Source organism: Catharus ustulatus, chromosome 18, assembly GCF_009819885.2.
Source record: "Catharus ustulatus isolate bCatUst1 chromosome 18, bCatUst1.pri.v2, whole genome shotgun sequence".
NCBI classification, from domain to species: Eukaryota; Metazoa; Chordata; class Aves; order Passeriformes; family Turdidae; genus Catharus; species Catharus ustulatus.
In genome coordinates this window covers 4,593,428-4,618,842 of record NC_046238.1, presented here as the reverse complement: position 1 = coordinate 4,618,842, position 25,415 = coordinate 4,593,428, and the positions used below count along the sequence as shown (strand labels likewise).

Here is a 25,415-nt window from a genome sequence, read left to right as displayed (position 1 = left end):
ACAGCCAAGGATTTGTATTCAATATCGGTTCGGATTACATTAGCTTTGCCTAATGCCTGAGCAATAAAGTGCCTCTTCATTGTATAGTTGCAATTTATTTCAGCTCCTGGGTTGGTACAGAGCAAACATCCATCATGCAGCAACACGTGTGCCCTGCAATGGGAGCAGGCTGGGGGGTGCCAGCCCTGCCTCTGCTCCTGCTCCCTCCAGGAGCTCCTATTGTCATGGAATCCCGGAATTGTTTGGGTTGGAAGGGATTTTAAAGCCCATCTTGTCCCACCTCCTGCCCTGGACAGGGGCACTTTCCACTAGAGCACGTTGTTCCAAGGCCTGTCCAACCCAGCCTTGGACATTTCCATGGATTTGTTCACCCATAAAACCTGCCCAGGTGTCACAGCTGAACACGGTGGCCTGTCCCCCAGCGGGGTGTTGTTCACCCCAGGAGCAGATCCCTGAATGCCCAGGTCCTGGAGCAGCATTCCAGCCCCGTGCCCTGCTCCCTGCAGTGTGCAGGCTGCAGCTGCTGCCCCTCAGCGCTGAGCCAGGGCTCTGGCTGGGGTGTGGAACCCCTCGGTGGCCTCAGCAGGTCCCCAAGCTGGTGTCCTGGTCACATCCCTGCCACACACGCAGCTCTCCCCGCTCTGCCAGCCTCCCCTCGGTGATTTCCCACTCGTGCAATGCTTTGGCAGAGGAGCGGAGATGCAGAAAAGCAGCAAAGGCTGCGAGAGCACAGCCCGGGCTCTGTTCTGCAGCTGCTTGGCAAAGGCTCCGAGCTGTGCTTGGCCTCGGCAGCTCAGCGCCGCCGGCACAGCCCAGAGCAAGGGCGAGGGGACAGCCAGCATCGCTTTTTTCAGTTTGCAGAGGTCTGGGGAAACGGAGCATTTCCCTTGGCTGCCCTAACGGGACCCAGCGCTGATCCACGTGGGCAGCGGTGAGTAAGAGCCTTATCTTTATTTACTCGGTGGTTTCGTGCCGGAGCTGTGGCAGACCTCGGAGGAGGAGGGGCAGGTCCACAAGGAGGATGCTCCGTGAGCATCTCCAGCCTGGCGCTGGTGAGAGGAGGGCTGAGCGAGTCACTGCTGATTTATGAACTCTCCCGTGCAGGGCAGAGCTCTCTTTTTGCCTTGCGCTGGCTGAAGGAGCGAACCGGCCCCAGGCTGGCTCAGAGAAGCTGCCAGAGATTTCCTTATTGCCGAGGAAACGCCCCCGCATATCCTCCTCCCGGGTGGCGTGGGTGTCGCCTGGTCCCCTTCCTGTTTGTCACCCCGCCAGCAAGAAGGAGGGATCCGTGAGAATTCCCAGGGAGCTCTCTGCAGTGTCCCCAGCGGGGATGGACACACCCCAAAAAGCCACCACCAAACAGGGACCCGGTGCTGTGCCGCTCGCCAGGCGGTGACACGAGGTCCCACACAATGTGGGAATGAAGGAAGCATCTCCAGGGCTGTGCTGGAGAGAGGAATGTCCCTGGGATGGGGTCCTGAGGGCTGAGTGATGCCATCACTGTGGGTTAGCCCGTGCGGTGCTGGCGGTGTCACCGCTCCCGGAGCACAGCTGTCCTGTCCCCTCCCCGTGCAGACATGGTTAGAGGTGACATCGGATTGCTGAGAACACCTCCGTGACTGCCAGCAGGGCTGGGCCAGTGCCAGCTCTGGGCTCTGCAGCCACCGTGGGCTCACGCCCGGCCAGGGATGGGACAGTTCCAGTGCCCGAGCTGGGACATTCCACCAGCACCCTCTGCTTTACCCCTGCATTTCCCAGCAGCTCTCCCGTGGCCTCTCTGGGACCATTTGCTGCTGGATAACCCGGGAGCAGCCCCGTTTGCTGCAGCAATCACCTCTCCCGTGTGCTGGTGGCCCTGCAGGGTGCTTGGTCACTGTTCTTTCCTCACATCCAGGATGTGCTGGTGGCATGGCTGTGGCAGCAGCTGAGGGAGATCTCCAGGACTGAGCAGGGCAGGGAATTCTCAGTGCTCCCCAGGCTGCTGGGATGGATCCCTGAGCCTTTATGTTCCCATAAACCCAGCACTGCTCCCAAAAAGGAACTTAAACCTGTTGTGCTGGCAGCAGCGTGGATCCATGCTGGGGTGGTTCTCTGGGATTAAGAAACAGTTCCCATCCCACAAAGTTTGGGTAAAAAGCCCTGTTTGCTGGGGCTGCTGGCGAGACAGTGTCCTGTGGGAGCAGGGGAATCTGGATTCCTTGGTAAATCTGCTGCCATCCAAGAAAAAACACATTTTAATCAGATCCAGGGAAATGCTGCAATCTAGACACAGGAAATATAGGCCATGCTCACAAACTGGGAGGCTGCGTCCCAGAAAACATCAAATGTGAAAATAATTTAGAGGCTGGAGGAGCAAAAGCTCTCACAGGCATTCTTAGGGCTCTGACACCCCCAAGGCTGGAGCCAGTGGCCCCAGCACAGCCCTGGGGAGGTTTAGGGGGTTGCTGTGGTCCTGGCATGCTCCTGATGCACCTGTGGGACCAAGGGGAATATTCCATGCAGGGCTGGGAAATGTGATTCTTTAAAGAGGGTTTGGCAAACAGGAGAGGTTGAATAAAAGAGGGAGGAAAATTCTTTGAGGGCTGAAAAAACATCCTGAAAGGCGAGGAGGGAGCGAGGTCCCTGGGGTTTTGCCAAAGGAGGACCCAGAGGTGCCTTGAATCCGCTTTGCAAAAATGTTCCTGGGATACAGCAAGCTCTGAAAGAGCCTTTTAATCCAGCAGGGAAAGCACAAGAGAGCCAACAACTGGAAGCTGGAGCCAGACACATTTAAATTAGAACAAAAGACACATTTCTAATAGTGAGGTAATTAACCACTGGAACGAATTATCAAGGGGAAGTGGTGCTTTCTCAGTCTCTTGAAGTTTTCAAATTAAGTCAGGATGTTTTTTTCTGAGGAAAAGCTTCACTTGAGCAAAAACAACTGGAGGAATTTACTGTGTGCTCAAACATCAGCCCAGGCCCTGCAGAACACTCTGGTCTCAAAATCAGCTTTTTTGATAAAACTGGTGAATTTTTAAAGCAAACCCAGGTTCAAGTAATTTTCTCAGGAATGGAGAGAGGAGACATTTCCCAACATATTCCTATTCCCAGTGAAGCCAGGATTGCTGGTCCTGCCACAAGCCACGCTGTTAAACTTGTCACCCTTGGGGCAATCCCTTTGCCCTTTGGTAAATGGGGTCTGTACAAAATTTGGAATTTGGAGAATGGTCTGGATGCATCCCCAGGCACCTGCTCTGGGGCTCTCCTTGCAGGACACTATAAATATTGCAGACACATTTATATTTGTCTGTTTATGTTTCTCTGGCACACCCATGCATGGGGTGAGGTTGTCCCTGTGTGTTTGGTGTCAGACAGTTTGGCTCTTCCTGTGAGCTGGGGCTGAGCTGGCAAGTCAATCACAGCTGCTCCACAGAGTTCTGGTCCTGTAATTACTCCGTGATTAAATAAAAACGTAATTCCTTCAACACCTCCGCACTCCTGCCTTATTGCAGGAGAGCCCACACAAGGAATTAATGTTTAAATAATGGCTCTGGTCCCCAGGAGCAGGCTCTGAGATAGGCAGGGATATTAATGTTCTGTCCCACGGATGGAACAGCAGCACCTTGCTGGGGGCCACAGAGGCGACAGTGCAGCATCCACTGGGATTTTCCCAGTATCTCTGTCTCCTGGGCACAGCCCAGGGGTCCCTGTGGATGCAGCTCCCCAAAATCCCCACCCCAGCTGGCACCAGGAACCTCCCTTGGCATGATGCCAGGGCCTGGAAACTGCCAGGTAGTTCCTGCAACTGGGATGGAAGTTTGGTGCCTGGAGGAGTGCAGAGAGAATTCCAGCTGATTTCTGAGCTGTCCATCTTTTCCTGTCAGCAGATGCCAGCTGGGACATCAGTGCCTGTGAAGAATTGTCTCTCCTTGCAAAGGGCGACGCGGTTTCAACCTCTTTATTAAACCGAGCACAATCCTGTGCGCCAGCAGAGATGAAGAAAAGCTCCTGATAAGTGGGACTGGCCATTCCCTGAGTTTCCAGTCTCCTTGGTTACAGTACACCACACAATGCTGTTCTCAGAGAGCAGGCTGTGAGCAGAGAGTTTGGATCTCTGATTGGAGGGGTTCCCCATCTCCCTGCCTCGTACCTGGTGCTGCTGAGAGGATGCTGAGCACGGCAGGGGGTGGGGAAGGGGCTCCTGCTGCTTCTGCAGAGTGATGCAGTCAGAGCAGATCCAATGGGCTCTGTGCAATCCCAAATCCCAAAGCCCAGACAAGCTGCTCCCAGCTGTTACACACTGCATGGAGGATGTGCTGCCTGTTGTAACTGTGTGAGGATATGGGGACTCAGAGAGTCTCAGCCCTCACCCAGCACCTCCAAGGAAACCCAGGAGGGTGCTGGTCCCATATTCAATGCACAGCAGGGTGCTGGTCCCATATTTGATGCACAGGAGAGTGCTGGTCCATATTTGATGACAGAGGGTGCTGGTCCCGTTTTCAAGCAGGGAGTCTGGTCCCATATTCATGACAACAGGGTTCTGGTCCCATATCCATGACAGCAGGGTTCTGGTCCCATATTTTATGCACAGCAGGGTCTGGTCCCATATTCAATGCACAGCAGGGTCTGGTCCCATATCAATGCACAGTAGGGTGCTGGTCCCATATTTGATGCACAGGAGGGTGCTGGTCCCATATTCAATACTCAGGAGGGTGCTGGTCTCATATATGCAGCAGGGTTCTGTCCCATATTCAGTGACAGCATGGTGCTGGTCCCATATTTTAATGCACAGGAGGGTTCTGGTTCCATATCCAGTGACAGCAGGGTTCTGGTCCCACATCCAGTGACAGCAGGATGCTCTCCCACTCTAGAGCACAGGCAGCAGTGACTTCAACATCAGTTTGCCACCCTGACCCCACACCCGTGCTGTGCCATGGTGCCACGTGCTGCAGTGCCACCTCGGAGGTGTCACCCAGGGCACGGCAGTCCCAAGAGATTGCTGTCACCACAGCCAACCTGTGACAGCCATTAGTAACGTGATCCCCTGGCTGGTCAGAGCCTCCTGTAGCTATGGTAATGGACTACCATAATTCACAATTATAATGTCAGATTTAAACCCAGGGCTTGTGCAAAAGGATAAAAATATCTCTTTGCTCGTGGGATCTCAGTATTATTTGCTTTGCTATATTGGAAGCTAAATGCTCTCACGAACATCAAGTGATTGCGCCGAGATTAAACACTTTTCTTCTGTTTATGCACGTTTCACCCTTTTATAGTTTTATTAAAACGCTGGCTGCACTCTCAATTAAGCAAAATCCTTCTGCATTGTAAGCACATTCATAGGAATAAATAATGTAATCTGAAGGGTGTTTTGGGCTCAAAACCATGATGCTAAGATATTGGGGGGTGCAGAGCTGGGGAAGGGGAGCAGGCACTGCCATCTCACTGTGCTCCAGCAGGGATCAGGACCTGAGCACAGTGAGACCTCACACCCCGGTTTGCACCTCCAGCCCATCCCCTAATCCACAGGGATAAATAGAACTTGTGGCAAAGCCCTTCCTGCACCCCATCACTCCTGCATTGTCCTCAACCCCCCATCACAGCAATGCCACTGACACCTTTCATCTGAGGAGCCCAAAGCCCCCTGCAATTAATGAATTAATGAATCCATCACCCAAACTGCACAGCTTGGGCTCCGCCAAACTCGCAGCCGTCGTTTCTCCGAATTTCGCATGGAAAAATCTGTCTGTTTTCTGCCATTCCTTAACCTCCAAATGTTGCTTTCTTGGCACTTTCCAGAAAGCACATGTTCAGGTTTCCAGCACAGAGTCCTGTTTCCCTGGATCCCTGCCCACGCTCCCCGTGCTCAGCAGAGATTCCTCGTCCCCGTGCTGGTCCCGGTGCCTGCCCGGGGCACCCCAGCCCCAAACCCTGCTCACCCTCCCTGGCTCCTCTCCTGGCTGTGCTTGTACAGCACCAGGCAGACAAACCCCTGTGAAATCCCACCCACCACTGCTGGGAAACTCTGGCAAAGCAGGATGGTTTTATCCTTGAGGATGGCAGCTGACAAAGGCTGTGCTGTTGGAGAGTAATTAAAATGGACAGGTACCAAACCTTTGTCTTGGAACCCCTGAGACCTTGAGCTATTTCTGACACATCAGCAGAAAGTGGCAGCAGCGTGACAAGCTCAGGGTCACGGCTGGCTCTGAGGGGCCCTTCTCCCAAGGCACAGCCATGGTGCCTGGCTGCTCCAGCCAGCAGATGAGAACATGAATATTCCTTAGGAAAAGCGTTTTCAGCAGCACCAGTTTGCCCCAGTTTCGGATTTTTGCTGTAGGTGATGCCTGGGTGGGTTGGAGTCAGTGCCAGCCCAGAGCTCTGCAATGGGAATGCAAATGAGCCTCAGATCTGGGATTTGCTGCTGCTGGGTGGGTTTTATTCCCTTTAAAACCCTCTCTGTGCTCCAGGTAGCCCAGTGCCAGCACGAGGCCCTGGGATGGTTCCTGCTGCAGGAGCTCTCTCCCCAGCTGCTTTGCCATGTGCCACACGAGCACAAAGACCTTGCACTGTAATTAAGCTCTCGCTGTTCTTTCAGGACTTCGATTCAGAGAAATTCATCACTCAGAAAGAGCAGCTTGGCTGGGAGTTGAGGGAAAAACAACACTTTTTTCCCCCAAAGCTATGGCCAGTGTGTGGAGGTTTATGCCCAGCAGTGGAGCTGCTCCCTCTTCATCACCAGGGTGAGCAAATGAGGACCCATCTCCTGCCCTCAAGTCCTCTTATAAATTATTTAGCACAATCCAAATTACTGGGAATGTTCACTGGCTGTCCAGCTAAATCTAATTTGTATTAAGTTCATTTGGCAGCAATTTTCCTTAATGGCTAGGGTGGGTGTGTGGTAAAAGTGATCTCTTGGATATAGGTGGGAAAGGCCTCTGTGGGCCTGCACTCCAAAATAACAACCAAAAATTAATTATAGCCGTTATAACAGCTCAAAAGTACATTTAGTGAAAGTGCAAAATAGAATGAGGATAATTATAGTGGTTTTTCCATTCTCTATCAGTCATTTGATGACATAGCAAGCTCTTCTATAAATATAGAATACATCAATAAAATGCATCACACAGAACACAGAATATATAATGCATTATATAATATACAATGTAATTATAAGATGTATAAATGTATAAACTCTATCTACAATATATTTATATAGATTAGTTTCTTTATAATACATAGTAGATATATAATATTATATATATGATTTATTTATTCATATTCTGGACCTTTTGAATTGAGAGAGACCAGGGACATGCACATCATACAGAACACAGAATATATAATGTATTATATAATATACAATGTGATTATAAGACGTATCAATGTATAATCTGTATCCACCATATATTTATATCGAATAGTTTCTTTACAATACATATGCAGAATACATAATATTTTATATATATATGTATGATTTATTTATAGCATATAATGCATATTCTGGACTTTTGAATTGGGGGGTCCAGTGGGGGTGCAGAGCCAGCCCTGTCCCTGCTGGGGAGGTCACAGCCCCACCACTCTCCTTTCCCATTGCATCTCAGCTTTTCCAGGAGCAGCAGGATCAGTGTCAGCCTAAACCAAGCCCAGCAGAGCCCAGATTCCCCAGCTCCTCCCTCTGCCTCCTTGTCCTGACTTGAGGGATTTTTTCCCTCTCAGGAGGGTGAGGCGCTGGCGGGTGTGGGGTTGTTGATATTCATTCCCCCGATGATCCGGGATGCGCCGGGCTCGCCGGGAGCCTCGCTGGAGCGCAGCCCGCGATTGTCACCGGCACGGCAGGAGGGTGTGGGCTGGCTGCCTCTGAGGCAGCGATCCCAGCGGGACTTCAATAAGGATAAAGCTCAGCCTGACAGAAAGGAGCCCCAGCCTGACAGATGGCCCTGAGCGAGGGGGAAAGGCAGGAGCTGGGCAGGGAGCACATCCTGCCTTCCTCCAGGATGGGTGGGTGGTGGGGAGACACCCTGGACAGGGGAAGATCCTGATTTTGAGGGGACTGAGGATTTAGGGTCACCCTCAGTGGTTCTGCACAGCACAGGGACACAATTCCTGCTCTCCATCCTCTCAGGGATGAGGAGGGTGGCCAAGTGGTTCTGCTTTGGCAAATCCAGTCGTTTGCAGTTTCCATCCATCCCTGCAATGCCACACCATGCCAAAGACTTGGCTCATCTCTTCACAGCCCATTTCCCCATTCCAAACCCATCTAGAAGTCACTGTGCCGGGGTGGGCTTGGCCACTGCCAGAGCACGAGCCCAGCCACAACAGCAAACGTTGAGCAGGGCAGGGGAGGCTGCCATGCCTGCTGAGCCACCCCAAGGAAGAATAATTTCTCTTCTATTCACCACAAGGAAGAATAATTTCACTTCTATCTCCCTTTTGGAAGGACATTTAATGGCAGAGAGGCTCCGTGCACGGCAGCAATCAGGAATTAACTCAGTGCGTCCAAGTGCCGTGAAATTGAATCCTGTCAGAGCAGGCAGGAGCTGAACACAGTGCAGGAGAGGTGGGGATCCCACATCCCCTTCCTTCTACCAGAGCCACCAACCCATCAGGACAACCCAGGTGCAGCTCTGGGTGCTTCCCACCCCCTGAGCAGAGTTAGGATCAAAGCCAAGCGTTCACAGATCAGGTGCTGGGAGAAACAGGAGAGGCTCACAGACCTGGCTAATCACTTGGAAGTGCAGTAAATTGAGTTCCTTGTCTGCTCTGAGAGCATTGGAGGAGGCCACAGAGCACCTCAGGCACAAGCGGGATTCTCAGGGGTGGTCTGGTGCAGGACCAGGAGCTGGATCATGATCCCTGTGGATTCCAACTCTGTAATTCTGTGATCTCCTTGATGCTCAGCTCCTGTGAAGGTGGGTGATGGGGAGCCCAGGGAGGTGTCCAACCCTGACACCCACCTCAGCAGGGTCTGGGAATTGCACCTGAGCCTGCTGGATTGTCCATGAGACGTGGATGTGAGGAGCCAAAGGAAGCTCTGCCAGCAGAAAGCAGCGGTCCCAGCTCCAGGATGCTGCAGGATGGCTCTGCACTCAACCCTGAGTGATGGGCTTCATGCAAAGAGGGAGCTCTTACAGAGATCACTCCTCTGAGGAAGGCTTTCCACAGGCACAGCCAGTGGAAGAAAAGAACAAAAGAACACGCTTTAATTATGCTAATTAGAGACTTGGCAGTATCGTTGCTTGATGCTTTTGCATTTGATGTGGAAATATTTCCCTTTGCCAGGGTCTGCCCCTCCTGGAGAGGAGGGTCTGGGCTGTGCTGGACTCCAGGGGTGATACCCTCACCTTGCTGCTGACCCCAGCTCTGAGGTGCTCTCAGGTGAAGGATCCTGCCTGGTTGGCGCACTCTCCCTTCTCCAGGGCTGACATGGACCCTCCACACTCCCTCCCCATCGGCTCCATCCCTGCAGCAGCACAGGGCAAAGCTCCTGTGCTGAAAGCAGGTGAATGTGCTAAAACACTGGGGCAAAGGAAATAACTCCTGTCCTCCCACTCCAGGCTATAAACGGCCGTGGTCCTGCTCCTGGCTGGCTCAGCCATCAGTTTTGTGTCCCTGAGCATTCCAGGGGGAGCAGGGAGCCAGAGCTTTCCCTCCCGTGCTGTGCACACGCCGTATTTTCTGCTGGCCAGCGCTGATGGATGGTTTGGTCTCCCCATCCATGAGCTTTGCTCTCTGGCTGCTCCAAGGGCAAACAATTCTCTGGACTGAGCCTGAAACGCTCCAGGCCAAGCATCGTTTTGTCCTGGTTTGTCATTAAAGGATGTGCACAGCCATTCCAAGTGACAGAGCAATTTCCTTTGTGTCCTGCAAAGCAAAAGGAAAAGAAAGAAGTCAGCGTATTACACACAAATCTGCTTTTCTTCTGCGAGTTGAAATAGGAACAGCTTAATTTCCAGCAAACCCAACCCTGTAGTAATTCCAAATCAAAGGCTTTGTGTCAAAAGAATCATTTTACTACAGCCACAAATAATGAGCAATTTATGTCACGTTTGGAGATTAAATTAAACACGAGCTGCAAAGCAACGCCTCGGCCAGCAGTGGTTGTAGGTCAGACTTGAGAGGCCAAAGGTGGGGCAGCAGTGGATTCCTGGCCCTGGGTGTCCCTCCCCTCAGGTGCCACCAGTCAGCTTGGGGCAGAACAGAGTCCTGAGTTCTGGAGCCTCTCTGCCAAGGAACCAGGCTGGGGCAGATGTGGTTCTCACCTGGAGAAGAAAATGCTCCAGGGAGAGCTCAGAGTTCTTCCAGTGCCTAAAGGTCTCTAAGAGAGCTCAAAGGGACTTGGGACAAGGGATGGAGTGACAGGCAAGGGGAATGGCTTCCCACTGCCAGAGGACAGGGTTGGATGGAATATTGGGAGGGAATTGTGAGGGTGGGGAGGCACAGGGTGCCCAAGAAGCTGTGGCTGCCCCTGGATCCCTGGAAGTGTCCAAGGCCAGGTTGGATGGGGCTTGGAGCAGCCTGGGATGGTGGAAGTGTCCCTGCCATGGCAGGGGGTGGAACTGGATATTTTTAATGTCCCTTCCCACCCAAACCCTTCTGTGATTCCCTGGTCTATGAAATCCCTCTGGGGAGCACTCCAAATACTCACTGCAAAAGAGAAAAGCATTTGCTTTTTCCTCCCAGAAATAGCAGAATCATTAAAAAAAGACCGATTTAAAACTAATTAGAGCCAATTTCTTCATCTGCGCCTTCTTGCATGAGGCACACGTCGTGAGAGGGACACGTGGGAGCACAGGGAATGTCACCCTGAGCATCCTGCCAGGCTGCTGGCCCTGCAGAGCTGCCAGGACCCAGGAATGGTTGGGAATTGCTGACAGGCGGCCGAGCAAAGTGCTGATGTGAGCCCTCATCCCCAGGCTCCCCATCCATCGCTGACAAGGAAAATGCTGCTTGCTGCAAGGCTTTGCTTTAAATTAGAAGTGAAGGTGAAGAATCCAACAGGCAAAACAAAATGCTGAACAGTGCCCAATTGGCCTTTCAAGCTGCCATTGCCCTGTGGCTGTCCCAGGGGTTCCTGGGAGGTTGTGCAAATCTGTGCAGATTTCCCAGCCAAGCAAATGGCTTGGAAATCTCTGATGGAGAGGACAGATTTGTGCACGGACCTACATCCTTTTGTCCCAAACCTCTGATCAAGGAATAAGTTTGGGACTCTTCTAGGGAGAGAAGGGTGAGGCTGAGAAGTTTTTTTGGAAGGATGCGATCAGCTCTGTGCTGCACCACTTCCACGGACCTGGGGAAAGGAATAACAAGAAGGGACCTGGTGTGTCAAAGAAGCAAATATTTTATTGTGTAAAAACCAAGCAGACTTTAAATAGAGCCCCCCATTGCCCCCACACATGTGCCTTGCATGCCACTGGGATGTGCCCACAGGCTGGAGCCATGGAAGCACAGATGGATCCATCTTCAAATACCTGTGGAATTATGAAAGCTCCAGAGCTCTGCTGTTGCTGGGTGTCACGCTGAGACCCAAGAGAATCCTCAAAGCTGATTTTTGAGCAGTGCAACGTGGGGTGAGACACCTGGGCTGCAGCTCTGGGTTACAAAGGAGGGGTTTGGTGTCCCTCCAGCTCCTCTTGGAGCCTTTCCCGGGCCATGGCACATCCTCAGCTTCTGTGGCAGCCGCTGGGTTTTAATTAAAGCACCAACTCCCACGTCAAACAACTGCAGGAGAACAGGAAAGTCCTTGTCCCCGCGGCTGGCCCTGAGCAAAGCTGCTGCACTGGGAAATGGGGCGGGAGCAGAAGGAAACCACGGTATGTCCAAGACCAAAAAAGTGTGTAGAACCATCCCATGACTTCTGTGGAGCCCTTTGAGGTCTGTGCTGACGTGAGGTGGTTCTGCAGGAGCAGGGAAGCTGTGTGCCCAACGTGCTCCTCGTCACTGCGGGTCGGGGCCAGCTGCTGTGCTCGATCGAAACAAATCCTGCAGAAAGTGGGACGGTGCATTATGCAAATTTGCTTCCTGGAAAGAAATGTTTTATTAACACGCGCTCCCTTCGTGTGTTGGCTTAGTCAATTTGGTCACAGCTTGACATCCAATAAGTTACTCTAAAGGCAATGGTTTTACAAAATGTTTTTCTAATCTATTTTAAACACTTAATTACAGTTGTGGCGCATTCATTAGGGACTCTGCTTTCAAACCTGGATTGCAGCAATAAATCCTAATTCTCCATGTGTCAGTTGCAATCTAGACATGGCATCCAAGTGGGTGTCAGAGGCTGTTGATGACTGGGGAAGGGATGCCTGGGCCTGGTGGGAGTCCCATCCTCCAAAGAGGGAACACCCAATGTCCAGCCCGAGCTGATTTCTAATCACCAAAAAAATTGGTGGCCCTCCCTGGGGCCCTGAGGAGGGAGTGCTTGAGGCCTTGGGGGATGAGTCTGCCAGTGCTGGTGTGGGAGCTGAGGGATGCTATTTTTGGGAAACCCCAGCATTCCGAGCTGGTGTTGTGGACAACTCTGGGGCTGTCCTTGGCACCAGCAGTGTCCCCACTGCAGCTCCCAAGGTGCAAAGGCAAAGGGGGACCAGTCCCAGTGCCACACACCCCGAGGGACACCCTGACGGCCCTGGGATGCTCTGACATGCCAGAGGACCATGGGACTCCTGCTGTCCCCCTGTCCCTTGCACCAGCGGCAGTGGCAGCAGCTCAGGGCTCTGAGCCGTGCCATGGGTGGCTCAGCAGTTACCTTAGTCTTTGCCCAGGTATTTCTTCATGATGCTGCTGACATCGTCCTCCTTCCCTTCGGCCTCGGCTCTCGCCGGCTCATCCCGCTGCCCTGGCTGCTGGAGCCCTCCCCGTCCCCTCTCGGGGGCTGCGGCGGCGCTTGATGCTGTCGGCGCTGCGGGAGGACAGGCGGGAGCCAGAGGACGAGGAGGAGTCAGAGACATCCCCCAGCTCTTCCCGGCTGCCCTTGGCCATGCCCTTGGTGTCAGAGGCCTCCGGAGCGGCCGCGATGGCCTCGTCCTCGAAGCGCACGGTGAGGGGCCGGTGTCCGTCCCTCCTGTCCCTGCGGGCTCTGCCCAGGCTGCTGGTGGAGCGGATTTGCGGATGGCCGGCAGGAAATCATCGAAGTCAACCTTGGTTCTCCTCTCGTAGTTGAGGGTGGGGATTCGCCAGCTGAAGGGGTCGCTGCCCTTGCCCTCACCCAGCCCATCGCTGGACAGGGAGCTCAGAAATCCCTCCGGCTCCTTCCCCAGCTCCACATCCTCCAGCGACGGCTCCAGGCAGCTCCTCCAGGAGCTCAGCCTTGGCAAATCCATGCCGGCAGCCGGGGAGCTCGGCCGGCGGCCGGAGCCGTCGGGGGCCGGCAGGAGCGAGTCGTAGGAGCCGAATTTCGACGCCTTTTTCAGCGCTGGGGATTGCGGGGGCTCGGCCGGCTCCGAGGCCATGCTCCTCAAGCTGGAGGAGCGCGTGAGGCTGGCACCTGCTCCTTCACCTTCCCCTGCCCGATCTCCCTCCAGCCTCCCCGGGGGCTCCTCGGCCGCAGGGACAGCCCTGGAGCGCCGCAGGGCCGAGGCACCGGTGGTGCGGTAAATGGGGAGCGGAGAGGTGTCCCCGAGCGCCGGCAGCCCCGGCTCCCGCTCCGCTCCCCGCTGCCGCCGCAGCTCCTCCACGTACTCGGACAGGGCAGCAGAGCTGGACACCGGCCCCGAGGACACCGAGAGCGACCCCGACGCCACCGAGAGCCTCCTCCTGCTGGGCACCAGCGGGGACACCGCGCTGGGCAACCTCCCATCCGGAGCCGGGGAGCCACCCTGCCGCAGCACCGATGGGGATGTCTCTCCTATCTTATCCACGGGTTTCTTTGGGCTCTCCATCTCCTCTTCTTCTGCCAGAGGTTTGCCATATTCCCGTCTTCTGGCTCCCAGCAGGGGACTCGCTGTGCTCCCTGGATCTGCGCTCCGGGAGGACAGTGGCCGACTCAGAGTGGGCTCCTTGGTGTCTCTGCTTATCCTGAACAACAGAAATTTGTGTTAGTTTAGGCTGTGGGATTCCCAGTGACTGGGATGTCATTCAGCAAGGACAAGGCTGAGCAGTGAAAAGCTGGCATTGCCATGGGAGTCTCGGATAAATTCACTGCTGCATGTAGGAGTTGGGCAATGCCCAAGGATTTTATCTTAAATAAGCCCAGGTCAGCCAGCCTGGATAATTCGTGGTGTAGAGCGTGTGGCGTGACTAGCTTCAGCTCTGCCAAGCCAGCACTTACCTCCAAATATCCTTTTTCTTGACAGATTACAGCAATATGTAGGATTTATTTTATTTCTGTCAAAGCCAAAGATTATTCACTAAAATTTTATGAAGCCAGCTCGGAGCGCACCCCCGACACATCTCAATGTTATTGCTGGGCATGTTTCACCCAGGCTGCTGCACAAACAGCTCTGATCTGAAGGAGCCCTGCAACACCTGGGCAGGGGCACAGAGAGGGGAGGTGGCCAGACAGGGCCACATCCCAGACTGGGATGCTGCAGGAACCTCATGGATCCAGCTCTGAGGATCCACAGCAGTAGCTCCAGCCAGGATGATGCACAGGGATTTGGGGACTGCAGTCACTAAGGGGTCACTGGTGTCACCAAGCCCCTGATGGGACATTTTACGACCCTCTCCAAGCACCTACATTTGCTTGCTGGCAGTGTCCCACTCCCAGGTACCCCATCACTGCTAAAACAGGACTGGCCTGACTGGGAATTCTGCTGGGATGTGAATTTGGGAAAGAAAGGAGGAGGGGAAAAAGGGACCAGGACGAAGCAAAGCAGCAGTACCCAAGCACAAACCCATCTCAGGGAGGGAGCAGTGCTCAGGCTGTTGGTGGCTGAATGAAGTCCCTGCCCTGGGATGCTGCTGTTGCCATGGGAATGGGTGGGAGCGGATAATCCCGCTCGGACCGGGCTCTGCTGACCCGTGAAATAATTTACATGGGCTGAAGACAAACTCCAGAGCTGGGAAATGCGTGAGTGCAGAAGGGAAGGAGCAGCAGAGCAGTTCCAGCTTTCCAGCACCCAGGGCACAGAGGTGCCCCACTGGCCTGGTAGCCACCGCATTTCCCTGCTCATTAAACCAGCCTAAATCATTTGATTATTCAGCACAAAAGGAATTAACCAGAGATTTCATCCCCTGAATCACTGCACCCTTCAGGGCCATCCTGTGCTGATGCTGCTGAAGCACTGCAGCTGATTAATAGTTTGAGACATTGCAATAATGCTGGATTTTAGGATCCTAAATTGCATCTTACTTAAATGGCTGGTGTAATCCTTCGGTGAGGTTTTGTACTGAAATTGCTCCATTCATTCTGCACGTTTCCAAATAATGTTGTAACCTGTGTGCTGCATGAATGGCTTTCATAAATTAGACCAGCATCAGGGTTTTTATTTGGGTTTTAAGGCTGAGATAAAAGTGAGTAGAGAGGTGAGAACCACTAATGGGCTGTGAACAAGGAGTGAATGCTGTATTTATTGTCCTGTTCTGCATGATGGACAGGTACTGCTTTTATGAAAATCTTCAGTCTGAATGGAGTGAAAGCTGCAAAGGTGGGATTGTTCCAGCTTCCATGGCTGGCAAGGGCCACACAGCCCCAGAGTCCAAGCAGGGACCTCACACTCTCCCTGCCCTGGTTTCCAGCCAAAGGCCAAGACTGCCCCATCCATCCTTGTCTCTCCCAACAGTTCCCATTTTCTGCACCCACTTAACTGCCAGAGGCAGGGTTAGATGGGATATTGGGAAGGAATTCTTCCCTGGGAGGGTGGTGAGGCTCTGGCACAGGTTGTCCAGAGAAATGTCCCCTGGATCCCTGGAAGTGTCCAAGGCCAGGTTGGATGGGCTTGGAGCAGCCTGGGACAGTGGAAGGTGTCCTGTCCATGGCAGGGGTGGGACTGGATGATTTTTAAGGCTCCTTCCCACCCCAACCATTCCATGATTTTTCCTTTAACTATTCCCTTATGCCTACCAAAATCCCCTCCAAAATCATGGCTAGTCTTCCTCATCCTCATCCTCATCCTCATCCTCCTACAAGGCAGGACACGAGCTGAGACAGTCACACCCCATCCTGTGGCATCCTCAGCTCATCCAGAAATCCCTGGCAAAGGGCTGATGTGCCAGAACAAATTCCCAGGGCTTGGAAAGACCCCAGGAAGTCACAGGGAAGGGGATACCACAGGAATAAGGCCCATGAACCCCTCCAGCCCTGAACAGCCCTCCTCCTCCATCATCCTCAGGGAAGACGATTTTCCCAGCAAAAGGCAAAAGATGCCGAGCCTGGGAGGCACCTGGAAGCCAACAGAGCTCTGCAATCTGCCATTCACACCAAACCAAATGACATACAACAATAATTAGTGAAGATTACATAGCAATTAGCATGATTACAATTATACCAGTTGAAATCATTTATACAATAAAATCCACACATGCTTTGCAACACATGACCAGGGCTGAAAGTGTGGCTGGGATGCTTTTCCTGGGAGCTCAGAAATAAAGCCAAGACAGCTCCATTTCAGGGAGGGAAGAGACACTGGCCTCATTTCTGTCAGAAGAGGATTTTCTTGTCACACCGTCATCTACACAAGAGCTCCCAGTTTCCCACGTAATGATTTGCTTTTGACACAACCGTGGTTAAAAATAAATGTGTTGGATCCCCAGCAGCCTTGGGACCCCTCTTGGCTTCCAAGACAAGGTTTTGTGAACCAGGATGGGAGGGGAATTGCTGTCAGGGTGATCCTGGGGTGATGCCAGGGCTCTGGATGCAGGATGGGGAGGCAGATCCTGGGCTGTGGATCCACTCCCTGACTGCACCTCTGGATAAACCCCAGCACAGCCCAACCCTGACCTGCCTGGAAAGGGGCAGAATAAATACATCAACTTTTAAATTGGTTTCTTAATTTAAAAAATCATATTGATTCCAACCCTGCGCTGTGCCATATTTATGGAGGCTTAGCTCTGCTGGCCAGAATTTTGTACAGGCATTTAAATAGCAGAGAATTAAAGGAAACGTTAATCAAAGCTCTCCCTCCTGTAAGCTCACGGGTGATAAGAGCTCCTCTCTCTCCTCTGGCTCTTGGCAGCTGTTTGTTCAGCAAACACCCCAGATGTGGTGCTGAGCAGCCAACACGAGCAACACTCGTTTTTCATTACCAGGAGCTTGTGTAAGACAAAGGAATCTTAATAAGGAAGAGCTCGTTTCCCTGATCTCATTTTTATTACCTCCAGTCTCGTCTCCTGTTTGTTTGCATTTCATCCCCTCCTCGCTCTGTTTCCACCTGAGATGAGCTGCAGCCAAACTCAGCTCCCACAGCAGCATTTGCAATTTGCCCCTGCACAGGCCCCAGGACAGAGGGTGATGGTCACACTGTGGCCAGGGCTCAGGACAATTTGTTTTTCACAAGAACCACAGGCAGCCCAGCAAACCCCAGAATCACTGAAAGGATCCTGGAAAGGAATCCAGGAGCATCGAGTCCAGCCTGTGACCAACCTTGTCACCCACCCAGAGCACTGAGTGCCACCTTTCTTCCAGGAATGGGACTCCAGACCTCTCTGGGCAGCCCTGACCACTCTTTCCATGAGGAAATTCCTCCCAATGTTAAACCTGAAAGCCTGCACATATCTTACTATGAATGCAAGGTGTTTCAGCTCAGAAATAAGATATTAGCCACAATACCTGTTTTCTGTCATTCTAAAATGATCAGAGTTGGGTGATTTGGACCAAAGCATGCTCAGCAGCACTTAGGAAGGATTTTATTTATTGTGCAGGGTCCCAGTGAGCTCAGCCAACTGCTCTCAGGGCTCCCACTCATCACTGGTCTGTGGAAGGTGTCCCTGCTCCAGGGAGTTGGAATGAGATGATCTTTGAGGTCCCTTCCAACCCAAACCATTCCAGGATTCTGTGATCTCCCCACAGGTCTCTGCCCTGCCTGGCTGCTCTCAAACTCAGCTTTGTACCTCCCCAAAGTGCAGCTCACCCAGGGTGTTTCCTGCAGGGGAACTGCTCTCCAGAACATCAGTTCTGACAGCAGTGATTCTCCTGTACAAGGCAGGTGGGGCCGTGGGGACAGAGCTCGCCAGAATCAGAGCAGGGAGATTAATGCTAATGTCTGCAGTGCAACTGTGCTCCACAATCCTGACAAATCCTGTCACCTTGGAGCATCTACCTACACACCTGCAGGAGCTGCAGGGAGCTGTGCCCAGCCTCAGCCTGGCCCTGCCCTGGTTATGGGAGAAAAACTGGAAAAATAGAGATGCATGTCCTGAAACACCCAAAGCACAGAGGCTGCAGGCAGGGGACTGCCAGCCCTGCCCACCCTCAGTTTGGATGGTTGGCACTTTCTCCACCTTCCCTACAGACCTAATTTACAGAGCTTTTCCAAACTCAACCCATGTGATTGTTTCACACATGAAACACAAAGAGCCAGTTTCTCTGTGTTTCTCTGGGGGTTTTTCTCTGCACTGGGTGGTTCCTCTGATGGGCACCAGTTCAGGATGGGCACCTGGGCACCTACAGAGCAAAGCAGGGATATTTGGGCTGTGCAGGTGCTTGGGCCCCTCTCCAGCTCTGTCCCAGCCCATCAGCATCACCATCAAAAATTAACACATTTGATATTAAAATGGTAGAAATGCATCCCTCCCCCTCAGCAGCGAGCATATGGCATACAAATCCTCAAATAGGCTGCATTGCCTCTTTAAATTATCTCCAGAGAATACATCAAGGGATATTTTCCTGCTTGAAGCATGTTTTTGATGTAGTGACTTTCATCTGGTGTTTCACTGATCCTGGCGTGGCAGTGACTGCCTTCCTTGATTTGATGTTTCGACCTTAAACACCACAAGTCGCGCTGAGATCCTCTTTGCACATCCAGAGGAAGCCCCCACACCTCAGCACCCCCCAACACACGCAGGATGGGCTGGGGGTCCCTTACCTGAGGCTCTGGGTGCTGCGGCTGCCCACGGATGGTGCTGCAATGCTCCCGGCCACGCTGGCACTCGCCAGGGATGTCCAGCCTGTGGAGGAACTCGCCCAGGACTTGACACTCTCTGCAGGCTCCAGGCTGAGCACGGAGCCAACACTGGAGCAGGCATCCCTGAGGGGACAGGAGAGAGCTGTCAGCCCTGCAGCTGCAGCAGGAGGGCTGTGGGTGACTCTGATGGTGACACAGGGCACAGAGTGGGTGGCCCTCACACCTCCACCACTGCAGCTCCAGCTGCTGGGCTCTGCTCGGGCTGGTTTTGGTACCAGCACAGAGAAAAGAAACCTTTCCAGGTATCCTGGTCCTTGTGCCATTGTTGCTGCCATTCATTGTTTCATCAAGTTTTTCAAGCGCCCTGCAGACCTTGGGCAGGCAGCACTGCCTGCTGTGCCTGGAGCTGCAGTGACAGAGTCAGTGTGACCCCAGGCACCCCACAGAGCCCTACACACCCCAGGACTTCCCCAGGGCTGGAACTGCAGTGACAGAGCTGCTGTGACCCTGGGTACCCCACTCTGCACCCCTGGGCTCCCCCAGAGCCAGAGCGACCCCAGCCCACCCACCAGGAGCCCCCAGACCAGGTGGAGTGAACAAAATCCTTTAGGATCTCAGTTTTCCTTCAAAGCCACAGATCATCTTCACCTCTCAAAGCACAGACAGAGGAGGGGAAGCATCCCTGGGGATAAGAGCCAGAGCTCCCAGGGAACAGGAGTGGGTCAGCGTGGGGCACACAACACCAGCACATCTGGATGCCAGCGTGAGCCCTGCCCACTGCTTCAAAACCCCTCAGTGCAGCAGCTGCTGGTCCAGGAGCTGTGGCAGGAGCAGGCACAGGCTCTGTCCTTTGGCAGCAGCATCTCCTGGCATCACTCACGTGTCTCTCCTGGAGCACAGCGACTCCCGCGCCGTCCGCACGCTGCAAGGACCAGAGCAGAGGGTCAGCGACAGCTCCTGGAGACCCCAAACCCACCACGAGCTGCAAAACTTCCCAGACAGACTGCAGCAGAGCCCGTGTGATGCTGAGCCGGGGAACACTCCCAAAACAGCCACAGGGATAGGGCTGGAGACCCCTCCCTGCTCCCGGCTGCAAACGGGACCCCAGGGCTAAAGGAGTGATGCTTGGGGCTGCTCCTGCCAGGAATCACTTCTCACCTCCACTGCTGCATCACTCACACTGGAAATCACTCTTTGGGAAGCAGTAAGTGTCTGAGCTCACGGTTTCTATCTCACCCTTCCCTGGTTTAATCACCACACAGAGCAAGAGCAAGTGGTGATAAGCATACCTCGGCTTTTTTTTTTTTTTTTTCTTTCCCTTTTAAGCTCATTTATCTGTTTTGTCTCCATTTGTCATGATGCCCCTTTAGCTGCGTGGCAGAGGGGAAAATTGAAGGGCTTTAGAAATAACACCTGAAAAATGCACTGGGATTCTTTCCTCATTTATTTTTCCTAGTAAAACCCTCTGCCCAATCACCCAGTTTCACTGGCTCCTCTGGCTCCTGAGGCGATCCAAGCAGGATTTTCACTCGATGAACCCAAACTGCTGTTGTACAAATGGGGCTATTCCCACCTTTTTTGCTCACTTTAAGCTGTGCCACACAGGATGATTTCAAAGGTGACACTTCCCATGAAACCTCCCATTAACACAAAGTTTTTTTCATACGAGGAGCGCAAACACGTGAGACGAGAACACGAATCTACCCTGGTGTCTTGGGTGTGATAAAAGGTATCTGTTCTATCACCTTTTGTTGAGGGTGGGGCAGTGATCCTTATAACAACGGCAGATATTCTGCTAATGGCCATCCATTGAAACCAGGCGGGGCATTGTTCTTTATCTTTTCACACCCATCCTTCCTCCAGCCAGTCATTTTCTGCTCATGGCCATTGAGTCCCACTGTGGGACTGATAAAATTACTGCATCCCATTGGGAGTTGCTCCAGCCAGGGGGAAGAGCCCAACATTTCTTACCAAGATAAAAACAGAGGTTTTGGGACACTAAGGGAGCCCCTTTCTCCACTGGACTCCAGAGGAAAACTGGATTTCTCCACATCACCACTGGAGCTCCGGAGGGAAACTGCACCTTGTACAGGAGCACTGCTCCAACTGAGCCACATCTGTCACTGCAGGAGGATGCAGCCACCATGGATGGACTGCTGCCAACACCCTGCCTGACGGGTGTCAGGCGTACTCTGACTGTGTCAGGGTTTGGGGTTTGTTCCTTTGTAGTGCTGTATTTCTATTTTAATTTCCCTAGTAAAGAACTGTTATTCCTAATTCCCATATCTTTGCCTGAGAAGCTGCTTGATTTCAAAATTACAATAATTTGGAGGGAGGGGTTTACATTCTCCGTTCTAAAGAGAGGCTGCTGCCTTTCTCAGCAGACACCTGTCCTCCAAACTAGGACACCTGGGTTTGTCCAGTGCTGCCTCTTCACAGAGCAGAGGAGCCCTCCCCCAGCTCCCCCAGCTCCCCCAGCCCCTGTTCCTCACCTGTCACCGTCGCTGTCGTCGCTGTCACGCAGCCCCTCCAGGGCCACCTGCAGGTCTGCGATGCGGCGGATGGAGGTGCCCAGGTCAGCCTGCAGCACCTGCCTCACCTCTGCCAGCTCTGCCAGCTGCTGCTCCTGCACAGGGGACACCAGGTGAGGCCAGCACCTGGTCTGGCACCTGAGCTGTGAGGGGGGTGGCTGTGAAACCATCCCAGCTCAGCCCAGTGCTCCCAGAGCCTGTCGGGGCTGGTGCACCGTGCCCTGTGAATACAAACTGCATCTTCCTTCCAGTGCTCAAAGGGGCTCCAAGAGTGCTGCAGAGGAATTTTGGATAAGGACATGGAGTGAAGGGCACAGGGAATGATTGCCCACTGCCAGAGGACAGGAGGGATGGGATATCAGGCAGAAATCCTTCCCTGTGAGGGTGTGAGGCCCTGGCACAGGCTGCCCAGAGAAACTGTAGATCCTCCCTGGAAGATCCCAAAGCCAGGCTGGACAAGGTTTGGAGGCAACCTGGGATGGGGAAAGGTATTCCTGCCCATGACAGGGAATGGGACAGGATGAACTTTGAGTCCCTGCAACCCAAACCATTCCAGGATTTACAATCTGACACAACCCACAGAGCTCCATGGACCCAGCATCGCCCACCTTCCACACCAAGGACACCAACTTAGCCCTGCACTCCTGTTCCTCACATTCCAAGTCCCTGCAGCTGGGCAGGAACCCTTCCTGCTGCTCCTAAGCCACCACAGGGCAGAGAGGAGGGAGCAGCAGACCCGCAGAGATTGAAGCTGCCAGCTGTGAAATCGCCGTGGCGGCGGTGACAAGGTGAGGGATGATTTGAGACAGGCCACGGCACAGGAGCTGGCACACTGTCACAGGGAATAATGGAAGGCCTGGAATCACTGGGCACACAGGCCCCAGGGGAAGAGCATCTCAGTTCATCAAAACATGAAAAGAAGCAGCCCTGTTTGGGTCGCACGGTGTCACAGCGGCTCCTGGGAACGCGCTGATATTGGTGAAAACCTCAAGAAGTTTTCTGAAACTTGGTGTTTCCAAGCCCTCCACTTCCCTCCTGGCTCGGGCAGAAGGTGGAAAGCAGCTGTTTCATCAAGGGGAGGGTTTCATCAAGGACCTCAGGGGCTCAGAAACGGGCACAGTGAAACACCAACCCCTGAGAGGAGAAAGAGCCCCAAGCTTGGGGTGCCCTGTGCTGTGCTCAGCTTTTTGGGATGCAGGAGCAGGGAGTGAAACCACGGCCTGATAAAGAGCTGAGCCCTTCCACAGGTGATAAGAGCCTCTATTGACCCAGCTCCTCATCTGCAGGCTATGGCACCAATTAAATATTAGTGCAGTTCATTTAATTCCACTCCTCTGTTCTGCTGTTGTTAACAGGGAAGGGCAGGAACATCCCCCTGCCAGCACCCCAAACCTGTTTCCTCTGGCCACAGACACAGAAACCCCCTGGGATGGCTGTGGGAGCAGCAAACAGAATGTCCTGGGGGCTGGAGGGTCCCCCTGGCTAGTGGTGGGTCCCCCCTGACCTCGCTGCCTTCTGCAGGACACTGGGAATGCTGAGAGGAAAGGGATCATCCCAGGGGATGCTGCTGAGCTGGGGCTCCACCTGCCACCCCCAGAGCATCCCTGGGCACCCAAACTTTGTGTCACCACGCTGGTGGCCTCAGCAGGGGACCTGCAGGGCACTGGGGTGACACTGGGGGTGGGTGACAGATCACCCATGGGGGAATTTGAATGTGAACCAGAAAACAGAGCTGACACTGCTCAACCCCACATCCCAGCTGTCCCAAATCTCATCACAGAGACATCTCATGTTCTTCTCCATACCCTACAATTGTCTCTAGGAAAGGAATAATTTTGCCAATATGATTCAATTTCAGATGGAAAAACACTGTCTGCATAACCCAGACTGACAAAGCCCATCCCAGCACCAGGCCCTGGTACCCAGGGAGCTGTTGGCACCTTTGACACACGTTGTTTCTATCTAAATGTAAATCCAAGCAGCTTTTCTCTTTTCACAGTCCCTGGGCTGAGAACTGACACCCTGACACTGGGCAGAGCTGGCTTTTTGTTTCCTCTGAGCAGAAAGAGGGAAGAAATAAAGGGGAAAATATACCAGTTGAGAAAACTCTTATTATTGGGCAAACTGCACCACGGCTGGACCTGAGGGGCTGAAAGGAGCATCCTCTGCTGTTAAACCCCTCTTGGCACCAGCATCTCTGGCTGTTTCCATCAAACCAGTCAGACATGCACAGCAGGACCAGCCTGACCAGCTCAGAACCCCTGGCTGATGTATATTTTATCATCAATAAATAAAATATACTTCTGCCTGGTTCTGAATACATTTCCAAACCAGATTCTCCATTCACACTGGGGGAGAGATTGCCCCAGAGCAAAGGTCTGGCTCTGCTGGTGGATCAGAAACCATGGTTTTAGAAGGCTGAGGTTGATTCCTGCTGACAGGGAGCCTGGATTAAAGGTTTCCCCAAGACAAGGGACAGGAGCTCAGTGATGGCAAACCCACAGGGAGCTGCTCCCAGCTGGACTCCTGCCCTTGCCAGGGGCTCCCAGCAAAAAGATTCTGCACATCCCCCATGGAAAAGGATTTCTAAACCTGCTTTTCTTAAGAGGCTTTTTGCACCCCAACTAATTTCATCTCAGGATTTTTGAAGAGAAGTAAAAGGAGAAAAACAAAACCAGCAGTGAAATGATCCAAAGGATTCCCAGGCCAGCACCGAGGAGCATCCAGCACCACGTCCTTGTCACCTCCTTGTATTTTGTTTGTGGTTCTGCGTGACACCCTCTTTGCTCGCTCCCATCCACCTCAAGTGAAGTGTAATCTAATTAGTCCAATTTGGATCACTTTTCTCCGAATAACTTAGCGCGCACCTGCGGAATTCATCCATCATTATTATTTTTAATTAAGCCGTTAACTCGCGGGTTTTTCGGAGAGTTTGAAGTGACAAAATTTGCGCAGCTGAAGGCTTGAGTGAGATGGGGCGAGCACCGTGTAATTGGTGTGCGAGCAGCCACCAGCGCTGACGGATTCCTGAGGAATTTACTCTTTTAATGGCAAAGCAGAATCACAACAGCCCTAATTAGCGCACAGGCAGCTCCTGGCTCCTCCATCACCCACCCTCACCTCTGAGGACCGGCTGCCTTTGATGATAATTGTCATTACACTTCCTCAAAGACATTCGCTCTTGAAGGGAAGAGCAGCTGGAAAGACCCAGGAGCAGGCGGGGATGGGGACAAGAGACATCAGAGGGTTTGCTGGGACCCTGCTGGGAGCTGCTTTGTCTGGGTGGGAGTGTGGCTTCCCGGCTGGAGGCACAAACAGCTCCCACTTCGCTTCTCAAGTTCACTGGAAGCGCCAAAAAAACCAAAAAACAACAACAAAAAAAACCCACAACACAAAAACCCCAAAAAAAAAAACCAAAAAAACACCACACAAAAACAAAAAAAAACCAAAAAAACAAAAACAAAAAAAAAACCACCCAAAAAAAAAAAAACCCAACAAAAACAAAAAAAAAACCAAAAAACAACCAAAAAACAAAAACCCCACAACAAAAAACCCCACAAAAAAAAAAAACAAAAACCCAAACAAAAAAACTAAAGCAAAACCCAAAACAAAAAAAACCAAAACCTACACACAAGAAAAAAAAACTGCACACACAACACAAAACAAAGCCCAAAAAACCAACAAAAAAACCAACAACCCAACCTTTAAAGTTTGCAAATGAGCAAAAACCCCTCATCCTGGAGTTCAGCCTGTATTGTGTTACACAACGTGGCCATAGAAGGGCTGGGGCACAAAGATCTGCCAGCAAAAGAACCAGGAAAAAAAAAAAGCTTATTTAAAAAAAGCTTATTTACACTGAGGCTCTCACAAAAAAAAATGAAACTTGTGAAGAGTATTTTCACACCTG

At 52.6% G+C, this 25,415-nt stretch overlaps 1 protein-coding gene across 1 annotated transcript in view; it reads right to left on the bottom strand.

Moving 5' to 3' along the window:
• Window positions 1–10,544: 10,544 nt before the first annotated feature.
• MYO18B (myosin XVIIIB) overlaps window positions 10,545–25,415 on the bottom strand; it is a 59,467-nt gene continuing 44,596 nt past the window's right edge. The window contains 8 exon segments of the mRNA XM_033076114.1: window positions 10,545–12,000; window positions 12,725–12,797; window positions 12,800–12,858; window positions 12,861–13,076; window positions 13,079–13,992; window positions 18,939–19,100; window positions 19,858–19,899; window positions 21,470–21,603. Of these exon segments, the coding sequence (XP_032932005.1) occupies window positions 12,726–12,797; window positions 12,800–12,858; window positions 12,861–13,076; window positions 13,079–13,992; window positions 18,939–19,100; window positions 19,858–19,899; window positions 21,470–21,603 (1,599 nt within the window). The 3' untranslated portion in view covers window positions 10,545–12,000; window position 12,725.